At 55.7% G+C, this 24,891-nt stretch overlaps 1 protein-coding gene across 1 annotated transcript; it reads right to left on the bottom strand.

Moving 5' to 3' along the window:
• Positions 1-11,876: 11,876 nt before the first annotated feature.
• FAM156A (family with sequence similarity 156 member A) lies at positions 11,877-17,461 on the bottom strand. The gene is made up of 2 exons (XM_062184279.1): positions 17,404-17,461; positions 11,877-12,773 (listed from the first exon to the last, which is right to left on the bottom strand). The coding sequence occupies exon 2, from the start codon at positions 12,652-12,654 to the stop codon at positions 12,007-12,009; it is 648 nt and encodes a 215-aa protein (XP_062040263.1). The 5' UTR covers positions 12,655-12,773; positions 17,404-17,461; the 3' UTR covers positions 11,877-12,006.
• Between the last annotated feature and the right edge of the window lie 7,430 nt (positions 17,462-24,891).

The raw sequence follows: 24,891 nt of genomic DNA, 5'->3' as shown, positions 1-24,891 counted from the left end.
GGGGCTTCCCCTCCCAGTAATAGAGGCAGCGCAGCAGGGCGGCGAACCCGCGGTCACAGGGCCGCTAGGCCTGGCCCTAGGGCCTGTCACGACGGGCAGTTCCCTTGCACGGCCAGCGTGTGTCTGCCGGGAACCTAGTACGGGTGCTCCTCCGTCCCTGTGAAAGACCAGGCCAAGAGGCTCTGTTGCAGCCAAGAGGCTCTGTTGCAGGCCAAGAGGCTCTGTTGAGCGGAGAGGAGGAGCGCAGGCCAGGCAGGGGTGGACGGGCTCGGTGGGACAGCTCAGGGAGGGGAGCTGTGGCAGGGAAGCGGAGAGGGGCTCCCAGGAGGGCTGGAGCAGCCTGCAAGGGCCAGGGACGGAGAGCACAGGCTCCTGGAAGACTTCGGGGTCCGGGGCTGCAGCGTGGTGCGGCTGGGGCAGTGCAGCAGCCGGTCCCGGGCATCCCCTCCCTTCCCCGGGCACCCAGCTCGCAGTAGCCGGCCCAGGGAGCCTGCAGGGCCCCTTGGGGAGGAAGACGGGCGCTGGCCGCCCTGGCCGCCCTGGCCGTCCACGCACAGACGCGGAGCCCCACAGTGCGGCGGTGATCTGTTCCCTGGGGCCGGGACCTCCCGCGAGGCAGCCACTTGGAACTGCCTTTGGCTGCGGTGGCACGCAAGGTCTACTTCCGCGTTGGGGAGGGGTTGTCGGGGCCTTTTCGGCAGGTGCCCGTGTCCCTCTGCTGTCCTTCGTCCCTGCTCAGTGTGCCGGTCCGGAAGCTGTAGCCTCGGCTAGAAAATGGCGGTGCGGGCGGCTCTGGTGCGCATCCGCAGGCCGCAGTCTCTCTGGCCGCTAGATGGCAGTGTGGCGCCGCAGCAGCGATCCAGCCCCTCTCACCCCGCCCTTCGTGGTTTCAAAAAGTGCGCAGCAGCCTCGCCACGCGGGCGTTCGGGGCGTCCTCCTTCTGGTCCGTCAGGGAGTGGGTGAGGGTAGACAGCTTCCTGGGGGATCCCCCGCGAGAGTGCACCAGTGCGAGCTCACGTGCGGGTTCTCCTCTCTGGAACCCGCGTTTTCCTGGGGCGAGGCCCGGCACCCTGAGCAGCGCGCCCTCTCGGCTCCCCCGTAGCTCCGGTCTTTTCCTGCTGCCGGTCTTCCTGGGGTTCAGGGACCATTTGCACCCAGTCAGCCTTTGTGCTGCACCCTGACCCGCCCCGCCAGACAGCCGAGAGCCAGGTTCCCTGCAGAAAGCCATCTCTGCCTGGCCCTGCCCCCAGCGGCACTGTTCCATTTGCGTTTGTTTCCTGCGAGGTTTTTCCACCTAAAGTAGCGGGTACCGAGTCACCTGTGCGGTCTCCTCCGCTTTAACCTCCTCTTAAAAACACCCAGGGGTATTCGGCCCTCCTAAAAGCCATTTGAAAAAGATGCAAGCCGTTCGTTTTCACTTCTCTTCCTAAAGCACTACGGAGTGTATTCGAGGCGAAAATGATTCAGGGCAAGCCGTGGAAATCTTTAGCTAGTATAGAGGTGGTCTTCTGTGTACAAAGTCAACAGAACATGAATCTTAGCGGAGAAGGGGACTGGGAAGGGGAGAGGGAAGAGGAGGGGCAGGGGTGGGAGTGTGGGTGGGAGGGCAGGTCTGGTGGGAACAAGAACTATGTTCCTAAAGTCCTACTTAGGAAATTGGTAGGCCCTAAACAGTAAATTTTCAAAAAAGTGATTCAGTAAGGAACTCGGGGAACAGAAATAACACGTGGCCCCCACCTCAAAGAGAACTTCTTTAAACAAGAAAAGTTCCTGTGGCCAAGAGCTCTGTCCCTTTCACTTTCCTCTTGTTCCTTGCTGTGGTGTAACTGCTTAGGGATGGGCCAGCAGATGCAAAGTCTCTCTCAGTACATCACCTGCCAAATACAAATAAACACACTTTTTTTTTTTTAAATTTCTGCACCGTGGCTGTTGCTGTGGCACAGCAGGTTCTGTGCTTCAGAGAGCTGGGTGCAGCCCAGGCTGCTCTTCTTCCCATCCAGCTTCCTGCTAAGGCACCTGGGAAGCAGGTGCAACATCTCACCAGCACTTGGACCCTGCCACCCAGGTGGGACACCTGGTGGGAGCTGCAGGCTCCTGGCTTTGTCCTGGCTCAACCTGAGCTGTTGCAGCATTTAAAATGAAAATAAAATAAAATAAAAGGAAAAATCTCAGTTTCTCAGAAAAGGAGGCTGCATCTGCACCCTGGAGCCCAGGGCTGTCACAGCCCACTGCCCCTGCATGGTGCTATCCTGCCCCGAGGACCAATGGCAGGTGCGTGGGCCCACAGCAACAGGGGACAAGGGGCAAGGCTGGCAGAGCTGCAACTGGGAGGGACCTTCTCTGGAGCCTTGGTCCCAGTGATGTAGCAGGCATGCAGGATAAAATTGATCAGGTTTGTGAGCTGGAAGACTATGCCTTCACCACGCCCCTGTGTGACCTCATGCCCCTACCTGACCTCACCTGGGCACCCACCCGCCAATCAGGTTAATTAACCACTCTGCTCTGAAAGTGGATTAAGGCCTGGGACATGGTGGGCTCGTCATTTTCTGGCCCTTTCCTTTTCAGCCTTTTGCCAGTGTGGGCCCGTGCTCCTTGGGCCTCCAGGGCGCGTGGCCTTTGGGCCACCGGCCCCATGCTTCCTGGCCTAGATGCTCCTCCACGTGGCTGTCTCTTGGTGCTTGGTATGAACCCAGATTTCTCTTTTACATAGGGCCCTCGCTCTCCTATGCATCTTTCTCACTGAATAAAAGCTTAAAAACGTATCATGCTGCCTCTTTATTTATGCCAGTATTCAGAATTCTTCTCTGATTAGTAGGCAAGAACCCACACAGACTTACTAATATTGGGAATTGTTAATAAGCACATGGTGCTATGCTATGGCACCCCATATTCTGATATCTGCAGGCCTCCAGGAAAGCCTGCGGGCAGGACAGCCCCCTGAACACCTGCTCCCCCACCCAGTAGGAAGTTGTTTCAGCAGCTCCTCAGGTCACTTTTCCTCACACTCCCTACACATCATTACATGACCTGGATCACCTCAGGGAACTAAGGTTAACTGTAGCTTTTCACCCCTGCACCCAATAAGCATCACATGCCTTGCACAATCTCTGTTTGTTAAAATTAACTGAGTTACCGGAAAGGCAGAAGGACAGCTCCCATCCTCGGCATCACTCCCCAAATGCCCACAGTAGACAGCGTAGGACCAGGCCGAGGCCATGCGCCCCAAACTCCATACGGGTTTCCCACAGGGATGGCAGGGAACCGACCACTTGAGCCCTCACCTGCCTCTTCGGGAGGACCTTGGCAGGAAGCTGGAGTCAGGAGCAGAGCCAGGCTCCAAGCCAGGCGCTCTGACATGGGACACCCGGGGACTCAGCTGAGTCTAACCACTAATCCCAAAGCCCAGCCCAGAACCTCAGCACTGGGTTCAGCGAGGGCAGTGTCCTATCAGCCAATGATACGCTGACAGTCCTTTGGGACACGGGGCAACAAGAGATCCACGCCAGCTACCAAGGAAATGTTCGCTTCATTTCATCCCCTAAACCTCGGTGAGGTTTTATGGATGAAAACCAAAAGGTGTTGAACCTGCAGTCTCTGGGCTCCGGCCTGAGTCTGGAACCCACAGCCCCAGGAGCTTCAGTGAGCGAGCTGATCTGCTGCCCGCAATGGACTTCACAGAACCCTTAGTGACACAGGCAAAGGCTGAGCCCCTCACGCCCGAGGATAAAGGAGCCTCTGAAACACCTTGCTCTCCTGTAACCCAGGGCCATGGAAAGACTGCCCTTACATATTTTAGGCAGCACAGGTGGAAGTGGGAGCTCTCCTTTGTTTCAGGGCGTTTACCCGGCCCCCACTCAGTCCTAGGTCCCCTGGGCGCTGGGTGCTCCGGACTAGGCTGGGAAAGGAACAGGGGTCACAGCTCCCGCGCTCCAGACAGCACAGTGGCGGTGGTCTTGCCTAAGGAGGAAATGTATTTTGGATTTGGTACAGAAACTCTCAACGTCGTGGAAATCGTTGTCGCCGAGAAGGACTGACTAGAAGAAGGATTTCTCAGACAGGGATGCTGAGCTTCAAACAGAGGGGTCAAGACGAGGACAGGAGCCCACTGTGTTTCCAATGCTCCCTTAGGGATGAAAGACCTGTGAGGGAAGTGCCACAAATACAGAATCAAAGGTGATGGCCGCGTGGGTGGAACGGGCTTTCCTTACTCTCTGTGGTCTCTGCGGTTTCACAGGGAGCCCAGGGGCTCCACACAGGACGGACGCGCTCACCGAGGCGCCGCCCCCAAACAATCTGAGGAGGAGGACGACGACTTGGCAGGAAAGCCAAGTTCAAAGGGAAGCCAGACCCACTCACCCGCTGGAAGTTGGAAACAGAGGAGGAGTTGATCGACACCATTTTAAGGAAGTGGGAGTAAGTAATTTTCCAAACCCAGAAACAAAGCGAGCGGCTTTGCTGCGAGAGGGAGTTTGCGGTGCGGACGTGGCACACCGGGGCGCGTGAATTCTGCACGCCGGCTCTCGCGGCGAAAACCTGCACAGAAAATCCCGAATCCCGGGGCCTCAAAACCACCTCGGCCGCGTTTTTTTCCAGCTCCAAGGGCGGGGAGACCGGGGCCGAGGCGCTGCGCGAGCCGACACTGCCCTCTGCCGTCCACGGAGACCGAGAGCCGCCAACGGCACAGGAACCCGTCTCTACCACAGCCGCTCTCCTAGAGGCCTGCAGATCCCGCACGGTGCAGCCGAGCCGGACGAAATCGAAAAGTGGACGGGGCACTGGCATCGACCGAAAGGCATCAGGCCCCAAGGCCCTGGGTCTCCGCGGAGACCTCCGGGCTTCCGCCCTGGGAACCATGGCAACGACCGCCGGAAGCCGCAGCCCCACAGCAAAGTCCCGCCCCCGGGCGACCGGACTACGCGCGGATTGGCGGGCTCCGGGCCTGCGCGTAGGCGGCCGCTGAGGGCCGTTCAGCTGTGCGTCACAGAAATCGCCCTTAAGGGGGATTGGCAGAGGGGTTGCGAGTTGCTGACCAAAGGGCCTGAGGGGGCAAGTTCCGCACCGGCTGCCAGCCCGCCCGAACCTCCCAGGCCGATACCTGAGAGCCCGACTGCATATTCTAGTCTCCGTCCGTGAGCGTGAGCGGTTGGCTTGTGGCTGCCCGCACCACGGCCACAGTGCACACTCGCCAGTCCCCCTGCTCCCCTGCACCACCTCCCTGATGACTCCTGGAGAGGGAGGCATCTGGCGGGAATTCCCTGAGCTTCTCACACCCAGAGGCCCCAGTGGATCTGTGGTCTCTGCACTCCCTGGACAGCGGCCCCTCCTCCGCCGCCCAGCTTTTCTCAGTCTCTGCCCCCGGGGAGGAATGAAGCCTCCTTGCCTCCTGTTCTCTTTAGCCAGGCGCTGTTTCATTCCCTCGGGATGGGACTTTGAAGACACGGCACAGACTGGCAGAGACAGGCCGAGGGGAGGCAGGGATGAGGGATTCCACTGAGGTGGACCCGGCCTGCTGGGGCCAGTCACCGCCTCCCCAGGGGATGCTTAACCACTCAGACTGCACTGCCAGGGCCTCAGCCGCCAGGCCGCCGCAGGCAGTGTTTCCAGAGTAAAGAGGGCACCTGGAGAAAACCCAGAAAGCCCAAGTGTCCTTGGACCTCCAGATGTGCCCAGGTCTCTGGCCTCCCTAGGCCCACCTGCGCCCTGGGGCCCTGGCACCCCTTCTAGCCCGCTGAGGGTCTGATATAGGAGCGCAGCAGAGTCCACATTCACAAGGGAGTTCTGATCGCTAATTTATGGCTCAGCCTCTCCGTGCCTGCCCTGAGGGCTTACTAGCTCGGCCTCCTTGCCACCAGGTAGGACACACGCAGGCCCAGCTCATGGCCCAGGCTTCCTTTTCCTGAGACTAGCAACTCGGAGTGGCCAGGGCCACAGAAGAGGAAACCGACTTCCAGCTTCTGATCCCTCCCTCTGCTCTATCCTCCTGGACAGAGAATCCTCAGGGCCAGAGATTCCATCTCGAGAGGAGCCCAGAGCAGCAGGCGTCAGGACCCAGCCTCACCCTGGAGCACCAGCCCCCACATGCACTGCCCTCATCAGGAGCCTGTGGGTGCTCCCACAGCAGGATGCTACACCCCACTGCAGCCACTGGGCCACACCTTCCGACCTCTCCTGCAGCTTTGCACTCTGTTCTGTGGTGAGTGGGCCCTGGGATCTCCTGACACTGCTCATGTAGCTCTTTTCTGTGGGAGATGGGGTGTCGCCCAACCCACACCACTGCGTGTCAGAGACAGGAATGAGGACCCCAGAGATGCCGCAAGCCTTCCTGCCACTCCATTACGGCCTAAAGTCTCCACTATGCCTACCTCCCCTTGGGAGAAACACAGTGAGGGTCCTCCCAGCTCCCTGTCTGCTCTGGATCAATTCAGAATGCTGGCACCTGCATCCGTTACTTAGCGGAACAGGAGATGGCAAAGCGTGAAGAGTCCACGCCCTCTGCTTTACCACACTGTCTGTGTGACCCCTGACCAGCCAGGGTTCTTGCCAGTGCAGCGTGCGAGACAAAACTTCTGTGCTACCCTCTCCCTCTCTGCTCAAAGTTGCCAGCCCATCCCGCCTGCATGGAGCGTTCCCTAGCTCAAATGTCCAAGCAGATTCACATTGTCGAAGCCACGTGCCCTTTGCTGCCCAGGACATGGACAACACCCCCGTTCCAAGGCCCTCACCTTTCTCGGGGTCTGTGGCAACCAGTCCCTGTCCCGCCTTCTACCCTTCTGAGCGATGCCTCTGCAGTCTCCACGTCGGTCACTTTCCTTTGCTCCCTTCTACAATCTCGGCTCCTTCTTGCTTCCAACCTTGCCCTGGGCTGACCTCACCCTGTTCCCGACCCTGGGTGGTCACTGCACCACCCAGGCCTTTTACCAAGAGGACCTGATTTCACCCTTCTGCCTCGTATGCTGATGGGTTCTCTGACCACCCACTCTCTGGGGGTAACCTCAGCTGAGCCCCAACGCCCCAATGGGCCAGGTATCTTATGGTGCATCTGCACCCACATATTCCACAGGCCTTCAAATAACCAGGTGACCCTAAAGCTGAGTCCCTTCTGACATGGGTGGGTGCTGACACCCACACAATTCCTGAAAGTCCTACGGTTGCCCTTAGCACTCCCTGAATGCCCTGGAATTCTCTGGAAGAGGCCAGTCACAAGTGCCACATAGCCTCAGGGGTGTGGAAAGTCTCTTGTGAGGGCTTCATCCCAGGCAGAAACGCCCAGATGCATCCTGAGCAGAGGTCCTGGGTTTGGTGGCCCCCACCATGAACTGGGACGAGAGGACCTGGACCCGAGGAGGCTGCACCTTCATATCCTCTATGAACCGTGTGCGGGGCGTGTCCCTGGAGAAGCAGGACCCCATTCAGAAACCCGGAGATTCCAATTCGGATACAACAGCTCAGGACAAAAGGTGCATCCCCTTGGAGGTGCAGGAAACAAGGGCGTGCTGAACGTTAGTTTTCACCCCAGGTCTCCTGGTGCTAGGTAGGCTTGTCTCTCAGCACACGCGTTCAATCGATGGCACAAATCAGAAGGGAAGAAATGCAACACGACAACGCACCAAGGGCTGATTCGCCAACACTGGCCGACATGACACCTGAGCCACATTTTGTTTCACGAGACTATTTTGCTCAGTCTCGGGAATGTATCAGAGAATTAATTCAGTACCTTTGGAAAGAACTCCAGTACCAGGCCGTCACCAGAAATAAACGCGCTATGTTTCATCAGCAAGTGCGAGCTTCTACCGGCAACACCTTGATCTGCAGGGTCTAGAGCATGCCAGCGCAAGGACAAAGCCCTGCTTTTATGTTCCAGGAGCAGCGTCCTAGCAGGGCAGGTCCATGTCCACAGCCGAGGCCGTGGCATGGCCTGGCGGAGTTGCCAAGTCCTGGCCCCCAATCTGTGGGGAGGGCACCCCTGTATCTGTCCTTTAGAATCACCCCAGGGCAGATGTGCACACAGGCCGGTTCAGACACATACGCACAGGAGCGCGGACCTGTGTTGCTTTAAAATATCATCTTGCAGTTTTAGCTGTTTGTTGTTTTGCCTTTTGGAAGTTTTGTATGAGGTACCTTCTCTTTCGCGAGCTGCCTTTGCCTTGCTTATCTCCTACAGTGGTATTTGAACCATTTCCAGGACTCGGCTGTGTTCAGGCCACGGCTGCCCCTTTCCTACTGGATACCCAGGTAGGCCCCATGGGAGAGAGAAGGCCTCCTGGGCTGGAAGGATCTGGAGCCCCGTTGTCTTGGTAACCATTCTGCTGTTGCTTCCTGCTAGCTGGCTGAGCTCAGGCCAGGGTCCCCTGGGGTGAGAAGACAGCCCTCCCCATTCTGATGAAGCTCAGGGCTGAGGCCGGTTTCCAGGGAAACTGAAGCCTGGCCCTTGAGACTCATGAACAGCCAAGCATGCGCTGGGATAGAGCATGCAGGATGGAGTCCCGGAGCCTGCCCGTGAACCGGAATGGTGAGCCAATACTGATGGGTGGAGACTCACGACTGGGCATGCATACAGACACACATGGAGACTGTGCACTCACCAGCACGCCTTCTGCCCAGAGGTGCACAGCGGCCGTGTCTGGCTGGCGCGTCAAACACATGGACGATGCAGGAAGTATAGGCAGGACCCAGAACCCGCAAAGAGAGGGGGAGATTCTTTACTGTCGTACAAAACGATTCCATAGCCTCCAACCCTGACTTATGTGCACATAGGCATTACCTTATAAAAAGAGCTCTATGGGCCGGCGCCGCGGCTCACTAGGCTAATCCTCTACCTTGCGGCGCCGGCATACCGGGTTCTAGTCCCGGTCGGGGCACCGGATTCTGTCCCGGTTGCCCCTCTTCCAGGCCAGCCCTCTGCTGTGGCCAGGGAGTGCAGTGGAGGATGTCCCAAGTGCTTGGGTCCTGCACCCCATGGGAGACCAGGATAAGCCCCTGGCTCCTGCCATCGGATCAGCGCGGTGCGCCGGCCGCAGCGCGCCAACCGCGGCGGCCATTGGAGGGTGAACCAACGGCAAAAGGAAGACCTTTCTCTCTGTCTCTCTCTCTCAGTGTCCACTCTGCCTGTCAAAAAAAAAAAAAAAGAGCTCTATGGAAGTACAATCAGCACAGGATAGTATTCATGCTACTAAGGATACAGGGCAGTGACTGAGAATACCTGCAGTGACGCAGCCACCACCACCGAGCAGTTTGACAACAGTTCCATCACCCGCCCAAGGACCCCTTGCTCCTGCCAGTGCTCCCTCCCCAGGACTACCTGGAAGCCCAGGCAACTACTGATGTCTTTCCCATCTCTGTAGATTTGCCCTCCTGTACTTTTCCTCCAAAGTGCCTCCTGCAATACGTGCCTCCTGTGCCTGGTTCTGCCCCTTCTCTGGCAGGTATCAGTAGTAAGGCTCTGTTTAGTGTTCTGGAATATTCTGCCTATGGAGATAACACCTTCAGTTCACTCCTGTGCTGACTGGCAGACGTGTAGTTTCCAGTCTGGGGCCGTCATGAATGTGGCAAGGAACATCTGAGCATGTGACTCAGTGTGGACATATGCCTTCCTTCAATTTCTCCACGTTTCCACTTGTTTCTGTTACAGGACTGCACTGGCTAGAGACGGCAGTGGGACATAGGGTAGATGTGGTACGAGGAGATGCCATTCCCTTGCTCAGGGTCTTAAGTGGAAAGCATTCATTCTTTCACTAGCAAATAGGATATGATCTGGGGGTTTCTCATAAATGCCTGTTAGAGAGAGGGAGTGAGTGTGGGAGAGGGAGTGGGAGTGGGAGAGAGAGAGAGAGAGAGATGGAATTTTCCAAGTGGTTCACTCCTCAAATAGCTTGAACAGCTGGCCTGGGTAAGCCCAAGGCCAGGAACCAGAAACTTCATCATCCTGGTCTCCCACATGGGAGGCAGGGACCCACACACTTGGGCCATTATGCGCTGCATTCCCAGGCATCTTAGCATGAGGCTGTGTTGGAAACGGTGTAGCCAGAACTTGATCCGGTGCTCCACATGGGATGGCTGCATTGCAAGCAGCATCTGAGCCTACTGCAGCACAAACCCAGGAAACTAGGTTCTGTTTCATCATGGATGGGTCTTGGATTTGTCTAATGCTTTTTCTTTGCCTATGAATATGGTAACATGGGAACCAGTATCCCTGCCCCTCTCCCCTTGGGTTGTGGCCTCCTCCCAAGACCTGGTGCTTCCAGCCATGACACGTGCTCTGCAGTGACTGGCTCTCCGCACTTCACCGCCAGCCCTTGCAGAGCGAGCTGCTGCACAGAGCCGCCTCTGAAGCCGGCCTGCCCCTGCTGGCGTGCCACTTCCACCTCTCTGGACCTGCTCCGCCCGTGAAACCAGGGGCAAACTCCCTCACTGCTCTGTCCCCTGCTTTCCAAATTCATGCACAGGGACTGAAATGAGCCTACGTGGTGCATGCATGAGAGAGGATGAAAGGAGCTCAAGGAGGAATTGCAGAGCCCCGGAGGATCGGCAGGTCCAGGAAAAAGGCAGAGAAGGTAGAAGCCATGTCAGCCCTGCTGAGCACTGCCAGGTAGCCAGCTTGCATGGAGGACTTGGAGGTTTAGGAGAGAAAACCCTGATGCAGTGCCCTTGTGCCAGGACAGGGGAATTTAACACTCAAGCCCTCAGATGGGAGTCCAAGTTCAGCATCTCAGGAACTCACCTGTTCTCCAGACCCTCGTGTCGGCTGGAGGTGTAGATGTTTGCAGCCGTGCAGCTTGGGGGCCTACCTAAAAACACAGACTGACACAAAGCGGAATTGGTTTTCAGTTTGGAAGAATCCTGTGTTCATTCAGTGGGGACACGTGACAGGACTCTGTAGGGGAATAAAAGGGAGAGGTCATCCCACCTCCTGCAATACAAACACCCGAGTGCAAAGCCCAACATGCACGACCCTGAAATGACTCGAGGATGCTCTGCTTCTCCCGTGGCAGGCAGGACACCGTGCTCACCTTCACCATGGAGATGCCTGTGGGCCTCAGCCAGGCCAGCAGCCCCAGCCCGCAGAACCTCCTCCTGGGGGCGGTACTCTCTGCTTGCAACTCCCCTGCAGCAGGAGCACTCCCTGCCAGTGGCACTGCCTCGCTGCTGTGGACGCTGGTCTCATCTCGTGGCCGCAGACCGGGACTTGAGGGGTTTGCTGGCGCCTGCCCTCCTCCCAGTTCCACAACCCACCATGCGGAGCTCCTCCTGACACACTCTGATGTACAGGTGGGAATGAAAGGTGGTGAGCTCAGATCTAAGAAGACACAAGCCGGTGTTGACAAAGAAGCCTGCGTTCTATTTATTCGGTATTGACGGTGAGATGCCCAGAAAGGAACTGCAGTGAGGGAGAATGCTATTGGATGGTTAAGGAGCAGGAAATGGTTTGGATACATTTAGTACGCATCCTAAAAGTGCACACACAGAAATACAACAGTTCCAATTACACCAAGTTGGAAATACACCAAGTTCCAATTACACGCCCCTTCCCCACTCCTTGTTTAGCGTCAGATTCCTGATCCCGGATCCCAGTGCAGCATGGTGCACATCAACACACCTAGTGCTGCTTCTCGGGGCAGTGGATAACTTGGCACAGGGCACAAGGACATCAACGAGGCGTTCACTCTACACGGACAGCTTCTGTCTGGCTGACAAGGCGGGCAGGGAAGACAGGGATCCAGAGTGGGAAAGGGACACATGCATCACGGGGCCGCAGCGGGTGAGGTCAGGACCACTGGCATGCAGTGCCTTTACGGAATGCCTCCACGCGCTCCAGACGTGACAGGCAGGGCAGAGTAGGCCCTTCCCGGGACTGGATCTCCTCTCAGGGTTTCCACACACAACACCGGTCTTGGTCCCCTCCCACCGTGGCCCCTTGCTTGGTCCCCAAGGAGGACCCATACCCAGGCCTGGCAGGACAGCTTCTATGACTGGACCCTTTCAGGTTCCCGTCCCGTGAGGATGATCGCCTCATTTCTCATCTAGCCACTGTCTCAGCAGCCTCTGGAACATTCTCTTGCTTTCCTGCTGCCTCTCTGCCTGGCACGTCTCCTCTCGCTCCTCCTCCTCCTCCTCCTGCTGCTGCTGCAGGGGCCCCCCAGGCAGAACGCCAGGCTGACTGGTCCCCAGGCTGAGGCTCAAGCCACTGAAGCCCTGCACTAGGGTCTCCCACGAGGCCCCACCCCTCTCCCCAGAGAATCCGGACGTACTCGGCCCATGGCTCTGGCAGTAGCGACATTCACAGTGGAACCGATTCTGAGCTCTGTCACCCGGGGGAGAGATTTTTGCTTCCTGTGAGGCCGGATAAGGTGCCCTGTGGTCGCGGTGCCTCCGTCTTATGTGCCCCAGGAGCTCTTTCTTGCCCTGGGGGAGCGGCAGCCTTTCGTACCGCCTCTGCTGGGTCTTCGCCTCCCTGTACTGCTGCTGCAGCCGCAGCCCCGCCGGCAGCGGCACAGGCAGATCAGCGCCGGCACCGGGGTTCATGTTCCCCAGGCCCCTCATGAGCTGCTCTGTGGAGGGAGGCTGAGAGGCGGCCCTGCTGTCCGCGGAAGTCTCTGCCATGGCCATCAGGGAGGCGTCAGCAGCAAACCCTGGTCTCCAATTCTGGACTGGATCCATGGAGGTCAAGTCCAAGCTGGAGCTCCACGCAGCCTGCGACTGTAGACAGGGAGGTCAGGCTGTAGGTTCTCAAACAGCTGGAAGGTAGCAGGGCAGATGTGTGGCCAGAAGAGGCAAGGCTGCAGCAAAGGGTAGCAAAAGGAGAAAGAAAACCACCATTACACATCTCACGGAAGGCTGCTGCCGGTGCACTTCTTGTGCGCAAAGTGGGCATAACGACACGCACTCCCTGGCTGCTTCTGAGCACGGCAGGGATCCTGTACCTCGGGAGCTTAGAGTGCTACAGCATCCAATAAAGGTTCTTGAAGTGACAGCAATTACCGTATCCACGTGTCCAGCCGCACAAAATGACGCAGTCACTGATGTGACTTCCTTGCTGATTTCCCCCACCCATTCTGCAGCGTAATCTTAAGATTACTGGGTGAGGAATGTGTTCTTGTCGTCCACACTCACACACACCTATAGAAAGCCGACTTTCACTGTGCACTCAGCATTTGTGTCCAGGACACAAGCAGCCTCGGACATTTCCACCCTCAGCGCTCTTGGCTTTGCATCTCGTCAAAAAGGTTGCTGTGCCTGGGCTAATGACCTCCAAACTGCCATAGTGTATAAGTGAGCATTTTGTTTATGGAATCAGGAGTAAAAATGAAGAGATTACAATGAGAAAAAATAGAGAATCCCAATCAAGCTAAAAGCTGGTTCTTTGAAAAGATCAACACAACTGATACAGCTGTTCATGACTAGCAGGGAAAACAACAGAGAAGGACCAGCTTCCCATTAGCAGGGCTGTCAGAAGACATCGCCCTGTGCCAGCACTATCAACCACTGTACATGAATAAATACTGCAGCATAGTGCGCATGGACCAATGACTTGAGACGTGTCAGCTACCCAAACTGACCCAAGACGAGACAGTGTTCACAGGCCCATGTCTTTTTTTCTAAATACTGATATTTTTAGTACTTATTTATTTATTTATTTGAAAGGCAGATTTACAGAGAAGAGAGGGGGAAGAGGGAGAGAGGTAGAGAGGTAGAGAGGTAGAGAGGTAGAGAGATAGAGAGCAAGGTCTTCTACCTGCTGGTTCACTCTTCAAGTGGCTGCAACTGCAGGAGCTGGGCCTATCTGAAGGCAGGAGCCAGGAGCTTCTTCTGGGTCTCCCATGAGGGTGCAGTGGCCCATGGACTTGGGCCACCTTCTACTGCTTTCCTATGCTATGGCAGGGAGCTGAATGGGAAATGGAGTAGCCAGGACTTGAGCTGGCGTCCATATCAGAAGCGGCATTGAAGGCAGCGGCTTTACCCACTATGCCACAGTGCCAGATCCAGGCCCATGACTTTTACAAAAAGTGACTTTGGAGTGAGTTAAAAGCCTTTGCTATAAGATCTGAGAGCCTAGACCCCGCTCCTGGAATTTCTGCCAGACAGCATATGAAGAAAGAACACCAATTCCATACATGATTTCTGCACCAAGACAAACTAGAGGGAGCACTCCCTAATGATTCTGTATGGATAGCATTACCCTGACACCAAGAAAAGTGGAAATTAGTATTTCCACCTACCTTAGCACAGGATTCTTCAAAAAGAGACTAGTAGTTTGTTCCATCAATATAGGAAAAGGCTCAGAAAGAAGTGGGTGTCACTCCTGGAATGCAAGGGCTGCTCTTTCAACAACGGAAGATCAGTCAACATAATGATTGAGAGATGAAGAAGAGAAGGACAGGACGGTTCAAGACCCATAGAAAATCCACTTGATAAGACTCAAAATGCACAGATGAACAAAAGCTCTACCACTGTACGGTTAGATGACAACTTCAGAACCTCTTTAAGCGTGTGTACAGAAAAACAGACAGATAACATCCCAGAAGGTGGACAAAGAGTGAGTGCTTTCTCCCTAAGGCTGAGGAAGGGCAAGGATGTCCACTCTCACCGTGGCTATTCCACTGCATGTTGGAAGTCCTCGAGGGTGCCATCATGCCATACGAGTGAGATGGGAAGAAAGAAAGTGCCCCTGCTCAGAGATCTCACGATTGCCACCAGTGAGCCCCCAACCACCACCCTCAAAACCCCTGGAACAGAGACCCGTTTAGGAAGGATAGAGGAGACAAGTCAGCACATGAAAAACCAGCCGAGGACCTGGAAGTGTAAAGCTAAAAACGCCCTATATATCACAGCCCGCACACACCATGAAACAGTTACAGATAAAATGAACATACTGGACCTGTATGCTACCAAGTATAAAAGGCTAGTGAAAGAAGACCCGCCAGGGGCTGGTGCTGTGGCCAGAGAGTTAAAGCCCTAGCATGCAGCACTGGCATCCCATATGGGTGCTGGTTCGAGCCCTGGGTGCTCCACATCCGATCCAGCTCTCTGTTATGGCCTAAGAAAGCAGTACAGTCCTTGGGCCCGTGCACCCGCATGGTCGACCTGGGGAAGGCTCCTGGCTTCGGATCAACTCAGCCCCAATGGTTGCTGCCATTTGGGGAATGAACCAGCGGATGGAAGATCTCTCTCTGCAACTGTGTCTTTCAAATAAATAAAATAAATATTTAGAAGAAAAAAGAAAGAAGACCCCTACTGGAGAGAAACAATGTGCTCCTTCCCTGGAACAATCAACAGGGAGGACATAGTCAATGACCACAAGCTGTTCTGTAGAATCAAGGTGCGCTTACTTGGCTAATCCTCCGCCTGCGGCGCCGGCAGCCTGGGTTCTAGTCCCAGTCAGGGCGCCAGATTATGTCCCGGTTGCTCCTCTTCCAGTGCAGCTCTCTGCTGTGGCCCGGGAAGGCCAAGTGCTTAGGCCCTGCACCTCATGGGAGACCAGGAGGAAGCACCTGGCTCCTGGCTTCAGATCGGCACAGCACCGGCTGTAGCACCCATTTGGGAGGTGAACCAACGGAAAAGGAAGACCTTTCTCTCTGTGGATCTCTCTCTCTCTCTCACTGTCTAACTCTGCCTGTCAAAAAAAAAAAAAAAAGAATCAAGGTGATGCCAATCAAAGTCTCTTAAGGGAGCTTGTATAGATAGCAACCAATTCCACAATTCATGTGGACTTACAAATTAGAAATAGAAAAGTGTGCTAGTAGACATCATGTTGTGGACTTGCCATGAGGCTGCAGTAATCAAAAAGCTGTCTTGGCGTGTTGGCCCAGCAGAGCAAATAAAGCCGCCACCTGGGATGCTGGCATCCCGTGCTGTGTGTACAGAATCATGTCCCAGCTGCTCCACTTCCCATTCAGCTCCCTGCTAATGGGTTTGGAAAGGCAGCAGAAAACGGAAAACAGCACCCATGTTGGAGATGCAGAGGAAGCTCCTGGTTAAGGCTCTGGCCTGGCCCAGCCTTCAGCCACATGGGACCCCAGGAGAAGCACCTGGCTCCTGGCTTCAGATCAATGTGGTGCGCCGGCTGCAGCACACCGACCGCGGCGGCCATTGGGGGGTGAACCAACGGCAAAGGAAGACCTTTCTCTCTGTTTCTCTCTCACTGTCCACTCTGCCTGTCAAAAAAAAAAAAAAAAAAAGAAAAAAAAAAACCTTAGGAGAATGTCTTTGAGGCTTGAGGAATGGCCAGCTTTGGACATGATGCCTATAGCAATGTCCATTATAGAAAACAAAGGATAAACTGGAATTTATCACTAAACCTTTACACGACTGCTGTGAATGTGACAGTGTGTTAGGAGAACCAGAGGGGAAGCTACACATTAGGAGAAAATGTTTGTGAATCACAGATTCCTGCAGGCCTGCTATCTAGAATACATTTAGAAGGCATTTTCCAACTCAACGGTGAGGAAACAGAGAAGCCCGTGAGAAATGGGGAAGAACCAGACCTGGAGCACATGAAGCGACGCTCCGTGTGACTGAGCGTCAGGAAAAGGCAAACTCAACCCATGATCAGACAGCCCACGGCTGCCCCCAGAATGGCTGAAATACAAGGACTCCCAGGAGCAAGGGCTGGCCAACAGGCTGAGCCACAGGAATGCTCTCCCTGCTGGTGGGCGAGTGAAACAGCACAGCCACAAGGAGATCCTGTTTGACACTTTCTTTCCAGCTCACCAGAGCTTTGCAGCAGAACTCAGCAATCCCACTGCAGGGGTGTACCCTAGAGAAACGAACACGTGGGTTCACACGAAAGCCTGAGGGTGAACGCTCCAAGCAGCCCTATTCACAATCACCCCAATCGGAGCAAAGGGCAGCGTCCTGCCCAGTTCCCAAACCAAGGCTACAGTGAAGAAGGAGAGATGGCGTTTCCCGAGCTAAATTAAGGGGAAGTGGCTGTCACTGCTCAAGGTAGCTCCAGGGAGTGCTCGGGCTGAAGGGACGGTTTGGGATCCAGACTCTGGTGGTGCCTACAAAAACCTCCGTGTGTCTAAATCTCGATGCACCGTACCACAAAAGCAAACAACTCAATCTTACTGCATGTTAAGAGCAAAAACCCACCAGTGGATTCTGCAGGAAGGACCTCTCTCTGTGTTCTTTCTGGGAACACACTGCGCATGACTGAATAAAAAGCAAGATACAAGAGCCCCACTGAAAGTTTAGATCAGCAGCCCGGGCTCTCTTCTTTCAGCACACCTGGGAACCATGACCGCACTGCTTTTCCTGAGGGGGTCCTGGAACTCAGAAATGTTTTTTCATCAAACTGTGGTGATCAACAGGTACCGGGGCAGGAAACAGCAACATTGGAACCATCGAATCCTGTGATCTGGCTATGCGTGCACACAAACTCATACATCCCCAAAGAGGGTCTCTTACCGTCTCTGTCATTGCCATGTAGGTTTCCGAATACTCGGCCCAGTTACATCCCATTGACCGTCCTTATCCTAAACCAACACTTTCGGGTGAAACCTTTGGAAAGTGATCTCAGCCCAGTTACCTCCCAAGCAGTCTCCACTTGTCACACGGACTCTCTCGGGATGATCCTTATTCCTGCTGCGGCCACTCTCAGCGAAAGCCAAGGATTCTCACCCACGTGGTTTCGCGGAGAAACACTTGGGACCTCAGACACCTCACTCCCGCCTGACTGACCCCGTTTTAATGCCTCGTTTCCCTCCGTCCATCAGTCGTGGGAAGTGAACCATTTCCCCGTCCAATCTCTATGCCCAGCACGGCAGTCTCCACCCACTCTCACCACCTTACTAAGGATCCCTCCAGAGGCATCGAGGCCCACGAGGCCTAGCCATGTCCCCCATTGGCAGGGAGGGGGTACCGCGTGCAGTCAGTTAGACTTCCCTGCCCTCGTCATGTGCCGCTCCTTCTGGAGTGGGGCACAGCGCAAGTGGACATGACTGAACCCAGACGGCTATTGGCCAAAGCTTCGGTTTGGGAGACGACTTCGTCCCTGGGCGTACTGCTGCCCTGCTGTGATGGTTCATGTTGATGGGCATCTCAGCTAGGCCAGGAGGCCCGGCATTCAGCCGCAGTCCAGACTCTGTGGTGGAGGATCTGATGAGCACTGACAAGGCGCTGGTTTTCAGGAAAGGACGGTACCCTGCATAACACGGATGGGCTTCTTCTGGTCAGGTGAGGGCTTCCAGAACAAAAGACAGGCTCTGAAAGGGGAAGCAATTTGGCCTGAGGCTGCCAGACAGACCCCCTGCTGTGCTTCCCACCTGCCGGCCTGCCTGCAGACCTGGCACTGAAGACACTGGGGCAGGCGCGATGCTGTGGTAGGTTTAGCCTCTTCCTGCAGTGCTGGGATCCCATATGGGTGCCGGTTGGAGTCCCAGCTGCTCCACTTGCAATCCAGCTCCCTGCTGGTGGCCTGGGAAAGCAGTAGAAGATGGTCCAAGTGCTTGGGGCTGCACACATGATTGGGAGACCCAGAAGAAGCTCCTGGCCCCTGGGTTTGGATCTGCCCAGCTGTGGCCATTTTGGCTATCTGGGCAGTGAACCAGTGGATGGGAGACCTCTCCCTCTCTCTCTAACATTGTCTCTCAAACATAACTAAATCTTAACAAAAAAAGACTGCAACATTAACTTGCCTGAATCTCCTGCCCTTCCATTGGCCCTCTGAATTTGGGCTTTGTCAGTAGCCATAATCACATGAGGCAAGTCCTTACACTAACTCAATCTCTCAATAGCGAGAGAGGTAAGGATATGTAGAGGCACATAGCTCTCCTATTGGTCTGTCTCTCTGGCGACCCCCATGAACATGCCCACAGTATGCACCTATCTGCAGTGCAATCTAAATACACTTACAAGTTGTCATAAACCATGTGGCTCACCTGGCTGTGGGGACTGAAAGGGGCATCCCAGAAAATGACTTCTGGTCACTCAGCTTCTGCCACATGCAAGGTAATGTGACCTATGTGTTTCATTTTTTAAGATGTATTTATTTGAAAGGCAGAGTGACAGAGGGGAAGGGCGAGATAAAGAAAGCTTCCAACTGCTGGTTCACTCCCCAGATGAGGTCTGGACTGGGCCAGGTGAAAGCCAGGTGCCAGGAACTCCATCTGGGTCTCCCACGGGGGTACCAGTGGTCCAAGATCTTGGGCCATCTTCTGCTGCCTTCCCAGGTGCATTAGCAGGAAGTATGATCAGAAACAGAGTAGCCAAGTGTCTGACTGGCTCTCTGATAAGGGATGTTGATGTTGCAGGCTTTGGGTTAATCTGCTGCACCACACGGCAGTACCCTGAGTTAAGTTTTAATCGACTATCTCAGTGAGGTCCCCCAACAAACAACAAAGGTGATTAACATTTTGCAAGTGAAGAATCTGAGGCACAAGCCATTGGCCTGGCCCACGATGGAACTGGGGATGACTGAACGCTCTGAAATCTGCAGCAGAGGGGGAGTGGTTTGGGGAAAAAGCTGGGGCCAGAAACGGAGGGCTTCCGTGCTACACAAGAGCAACAGCAAACTACATGCTCTGTGCAGCTGTCCTGGGCCACGTGCCAAGCCAGAGGCTGCCCTACACGATGTGCGCACAGACGTGGAGCCAAGTGGGATGGAGCCATCCAGTGTGAGATGCTGGTCTTTATGCTGCCATCCACCGAAGGAAGCATCTGGACCTTAGATGCCATCACTCAGCGCGTTGGCCCTGCAGAATCTGTGCTTTCCCACACGGCATGGAGGAGAGCACTGTATCGAGAGGCCACGTGCTGGCCCTAGGGACACACAAGCAGTAAGAGGAAGATTCCATGCCAGGACGGCCATTCCCCAGGTGCACACCCTTGGTGGGAGACGCTTCTGCTCTGGATGCTCAGCCTGCCAAGAGGCCTGAGCTGGGATGCTGAGGGACACAGTTCAGTTAGGATACCCGTCACTAGGAGCCGGCCAGGGCTGGTGCAGGGAGCAGGAGACCGACGCAGCAGGTACCTACTCTCCCTTATCAGTGCCAGGTGCTGGTCTCAGGGCCAGGAGTGCTGCACAAAAGACACGGAAAGTCCCGAGCTCTCATCAGCTTGCGTTCTATTGTGGGCGTGGAGAATGTCAACAGCTAAGCCAGCGAGTGCCAGCTATGCTGGGGTGATGAGCACTACAAAGGCATTTGGATGCATTTCGATAACTAAACCAGGGACACAGGACACTTTCTACAACTTTTCCTAAAGGTGTGAAATACCCCCAAGAAGTGAGCTTATTGTAGTTCAAAGAAATAGACTTCCTTTATGATATTAATCCCACAGCAGAGTGAGTGTTTCCCAGAAATGGCACAGTGGTAAAATGAAGCCGGGGGGTCTCTGCAAGTTGGCTGCATGCCAATAACTGTGCCCCCAGCCTTGTGCAATTGCTAGGGAGCAAGGAGGCCCTGTCTTTGCCACGCAAAGCCATGCAGGTTAGCGAAAGAGCTGGATCTGCGCCTGGCTCCCATGTATGCTGTGTTTCAGAGGCCTCCCCAGACACCCCTGTCCTATGGGTGTGGAACAGAGGGCAGACTCTTCCTGACGGCTTCACCACAAAACATGGAAGTTGCGAACACCCGGGGATGCCCACTTTTGCGTGGAAGAACAGGAAGAGGAGAAGGAAACCTGCCGCATGCATTAGAGGCGACAGGCAGGTGCACAGGAGAGAAGCAGTGGGAGGGAGTAAGGAGGGGGCAGTGGGGGAAGGAGAGAAAGAGGAGGAGAAGCCTAAGCAGCAAGAGGAAGGACAAGGAGAAAGCCTCCAGCTGGGAGTGCAGAGTTCAGGTGGACTCAGCCCAGGTCATGGATCACTGTGTTGACATCTTGTGTGCTACTGATGTCGGCCTGAGGGACATCAACACCTGTCACCTAGGTGCAAAACAACCTGACTGGGTGGCTCTATTACCCACTGAGCGTTCCTGAGCATCCACTGCTCAGCGCTGGGAACTCTGGGGAAGTGACAGGTGGTCCCAGGCGTGGGATAAAGCGGGGTGAGTGGGGACTACACGGGTGTAGATAGGTGCTAATAGAATGGGGGATAGAAGACACCATGCTCGGCAGCTCTTGTTGGGGCAGAATTTGAGCAGAGCACCTGCCGCATTCCCTCCTTCCCCTTGCGTCATTGCCAGCTGAGACACAGCTGGTGTGATGACACTAGACACCATGAAGGGCCGAATTTGGGCGCTGCCTTGATTGATACTGTGCTGGACGGATGGGGAGCAGAGACTTGAAAACACTCTGTGGATTCAGAGAAACCCACGTCGAGCTCTCCAGGGTATCTGCTCACCCACTGAGGATTATTCCTACCACAGGCACAGAACAACTGCTACACTGCACCGCACGGGTAGCACCACTCCTAGGAGGCGCCTGCCCGGGCACCTGCGGAGTGCAGCAATCCGGACAGGCCCGGGTGCCTACTTCCCCGCATAGGCTACCCTAAGCGGCCAAGACAACGTCAGCTATTGCAGGGCAACGCAGGAATCACACGGTCTATGTAAAGCATTTGTGTTGTCATATGGCGACCCACCTCTCTCGCTCCAGTCCTAGAGTGTCTCTGATTTTCCTAGACACCAAGCCAGTGGTTTTGTATTAGACCACGGGGAGGGAGACTTGCTGGGGGGACGGGGAGCCCAGGAAGCACGACTTCTGAACCTGTTGCACACTGGGCCTAGCCAGCTACATCCCGGGTGCTCAGCACTGCCCACTGCTCGTCCGCTCAGCCCCGCCAAGCCCCAGCTAGAGAGAGACAAATACGCCACAAGCAGACGGGACACCCGCCATTCCGCTGCGCACAAGTGGTGGGCGCACAGGAAAACCCCCCGTACGCTCGGAGAGCTCCCTCCCGGGTGCCCCCAGAGGCTGTGGGCCCACGACACCAACGCACACCTGTCCTGTTCTACAAGATCCTTGCTGCCCCTGTGTCTCGGGCACTCCGTCTCTGTGCCTCCGAGCGACTGTCCCACCCGCTCCAGTCTCTGCCCCCAGTCTCCCTCCCCTACCCCCGCCAGAGCATTGGTCTCTGGGGGGCTCAGGCTCCCTCGGTCTCTCTCTGAATCTCTCTGTCCCCTTTCTCTCTCCGCCTCTCTGTCTCCATGTCTCTGTCGCTCTCGGGTCCATGCTGTCTCTGTCGCTGTCTCGGGCTCTCTCACGCGCGTTCTTTCTCCGGAGCAGCTCCCGCCGTGCAGACACCAGCGCGCCGCCGCCTCCAGTGCGCGGCGAACGCAGGGCGGCGCGGGGCAAGGGAGGGTTAAGACCACCGAGACGAGCCCTCCGCCACCCGCCTAGAGAGGCCGCACCCTGCAGAGGCGTCTGCGGGTCTTCCTTGCGTCAGAGGGGTGCGACGCCCGAGAGGAGCGGGGCGTTCGGCTGGAAGCAGGAGGGCGGGGACGGTGGGCTCCTGTGCAGGACCCGTAGGTGCGTTGCTGCGGCCCGCGGCGTCCGCCCGGGCTGCACGGAGGGAAGGCGGTGAGGTCGCCGCTCTCGGCCGCGCAGGGCACGCGGCAGCCGCCGGCGGCTGTCCCGGGAGCCTGGTGTGTGGACGCGCGGATGCTTCCTGAGGTCGAGGGAAGAGATTCCGGGCAGGGGAGGTGACTTCGGGGGGGAGGGGGCCCGTGGGAGCTGGGCTGAGATTGGAGGAGGCCGCCTTCTGCGCGACGGGCTGGATAGGTCCGGTGTAGACCGTGCACGGGAGGGCCCCTGCCTGCTCCTTGCTTATGTACTAATTGCTTATGCACAGGTGCCATTAGCATCGCGGGAAGGATGAAAACCCAGCGGTGAAGCAATTGAATCTATCCAGGCTGCAGGAATAGGGACAGCGCTTCCGATCTGGAGAGCAGTGTCTGGGCGGGCTGGCTTTGCTTTTTTAATTTCCAGAGGTAGGAAAAGGTACGATGGACACAGTTATTGGGGCGGGTCGGTAATCGGCAATCGGCAGTGGTCTCAGCTGAACTTCGTAGTTACCCGAGGATACACTTCCAGCCTAAGTGAATCGGTGGTGAGACAGAAGAGGGTGGGAGGCTCCTTCGTCCCCGAGGTTTGTGGAGTCGTGAGGTGGGTGGGCAGCCAGGCTTGTCTGAATTCCCGTGAGGGAGGCTGGTCCTTTGTGCTCAGCCATTTCCCACAGCAGGAGAGGGTGCAGAGACGTTTCTGCCGTGGCTCATTTCAGCTGTCAGGCACTCAGTTCAACATCCTCGACAAGATTCCAGTGAGCAAGACGTCTCTGACGCCTGTCCACGCAGAGCCATGGGTCGGAGAGCACTTTCCTCTCTCCCTGGAGGGAACCGAGGCCGGAACAGCACTTTGCAGATTTCAGGAGGCAGCGTTCTCAGAGCTACACGAAGGAGGCGAAGGAGGCGCAGCGATTTATTTAATTATCCCAGGGAGCCAGTCGTCCTCCTCCTTTGACAGCTGAGATAAGGGAGCCGCAGAGAAGTCAGGTGGTCTGCCTAGGGCAATAAGTGGTGGAGCCTTGATTCCAGTCCCAGCGTGGGAGGCTTCCTCTCTCTGTTGCACAGGATTGGCGGCCCATTTCCAGATCGGGAGGCTGGCTGCATCCTGTCTGCTCTCCTTCAGGCCTCTTGAGCCAACTGACAAGGCCGCAGACAGATTGCTCTCACGGAGTCCTAGACAACTTTGGGGCACTGGTGATGCCCTCCGAGAAGACAGCGTGACAGACCCTGGGTGCCCAAGGCCGACCCCATACCCTGAGCGGCGGGTGGAGCTCCAGGAGGAAGATGGGTGTAAAGCAGGAGGGCTTTCCCTGAGACCACCTGAAGGGCCATCCTACTACACCTGTGTGTTTTTAGAAGAGTGACTTATGTATTGATTCAGTCATTTATTGGAAAGTTTGGGGAGAGCGCGGGAGAGATCTTCCACCCACCATTTCACTCTCCAAATGGCTACAAATATCAAGGCTGGGCCAGGGCAGAGCCGGGACCCAGGAACTCCATCCTGGTGTCCCACGTTAGTCACCAGGGCCCAAGCCCTAGCGCCATCCTCTACTGCTCTCCCAGGTGGGTTTAGCAGGAAGCTGGATTGCATGGGGAGCAGTGGGACCCTGAACTGGCTGCTGGCTTCCCCATGCAAAGCTTAACCCCTGCATCACAACGCAGGCCCATTGCATTTCAGGAATCGTGGATTACTTTGCATTTGCTTGTTTGTCACTTCCCTGTTTAGCAGTGGCAATGCATACCCTCTGGTAAACATACTCAAAGCAGATATGTTGTAAAAGCAAGGCGGTATATGGAAAAGTAGAGATTCCCATATTACCGGGGGTGTGCCTGATCAAACCCGGCACCATTCTCCTTTGTAAAAAGAGAACATTCTCCTGGACTAAACGAGTGAAGCAGATTAGTCATGTTTCCCTGTCATCCTCAGTCTGTTATTACAGGTGAGGATTTGGGACAGAGAGGTGTAGCTCCCCGGTGTCACTCCGGGAAGACGTGTGTAAGTCTCACAGCCGTTAATGCTCAGCCTGTCGCAATCTGAATCCCTCCGGCCTCCCTGTGCATGCCGGCCCCTCCTCCATGTGGGCTGCCTGCATGAAGGCACCACCTTCTACCTAGCTGCTTAGGCCAGTGATGTATAGCCATCAGGGTTGCTGCCTCTCTCCCCTTTCCCACCCCCAGTTGGAGGCCTGGTCAGTCCACCTCTGAAGTTTTTTTAAGCAAGCTATCTACATGCTTTCCATCACCACAGGGAGCCCCCAAATTCTGTCCCCCTCATCTCTCTCCTTCACCACCACCACCATTTCCTCCTTGGCTGATCTTCCTGCTGGCCATCTTGAGTGCTTCCCACACATTCATTCATTCATTCATTCTCTCTCTCTCTCTGTCTTAAAGATTTATTTGAAAGTCAGAGTTACACACAGAGAGAAGGAGAGGCAGAGATAGAGAGAGGTCT

The sequence above is a fragment of the Lepus europaeus genome, chromosome X (genome assembly GCF_033115175.1).
Source record: "Lepus europaeus isolate LE1 chromosome X, mLepTim1.pri, whole genome shotgun sequence".
Classification (NCBI taxonomy): domain Eukaryota; kingdom Metazoa; phylum Chordata; class Mammalia; order Lagomorpha; family Leporidae; genus Lepus; species Lepus europaeus.
Note: the sequence above shows the minus strand (reverse complement) of the source record. Positions and strands in the feature narration are given on the sequence as shown.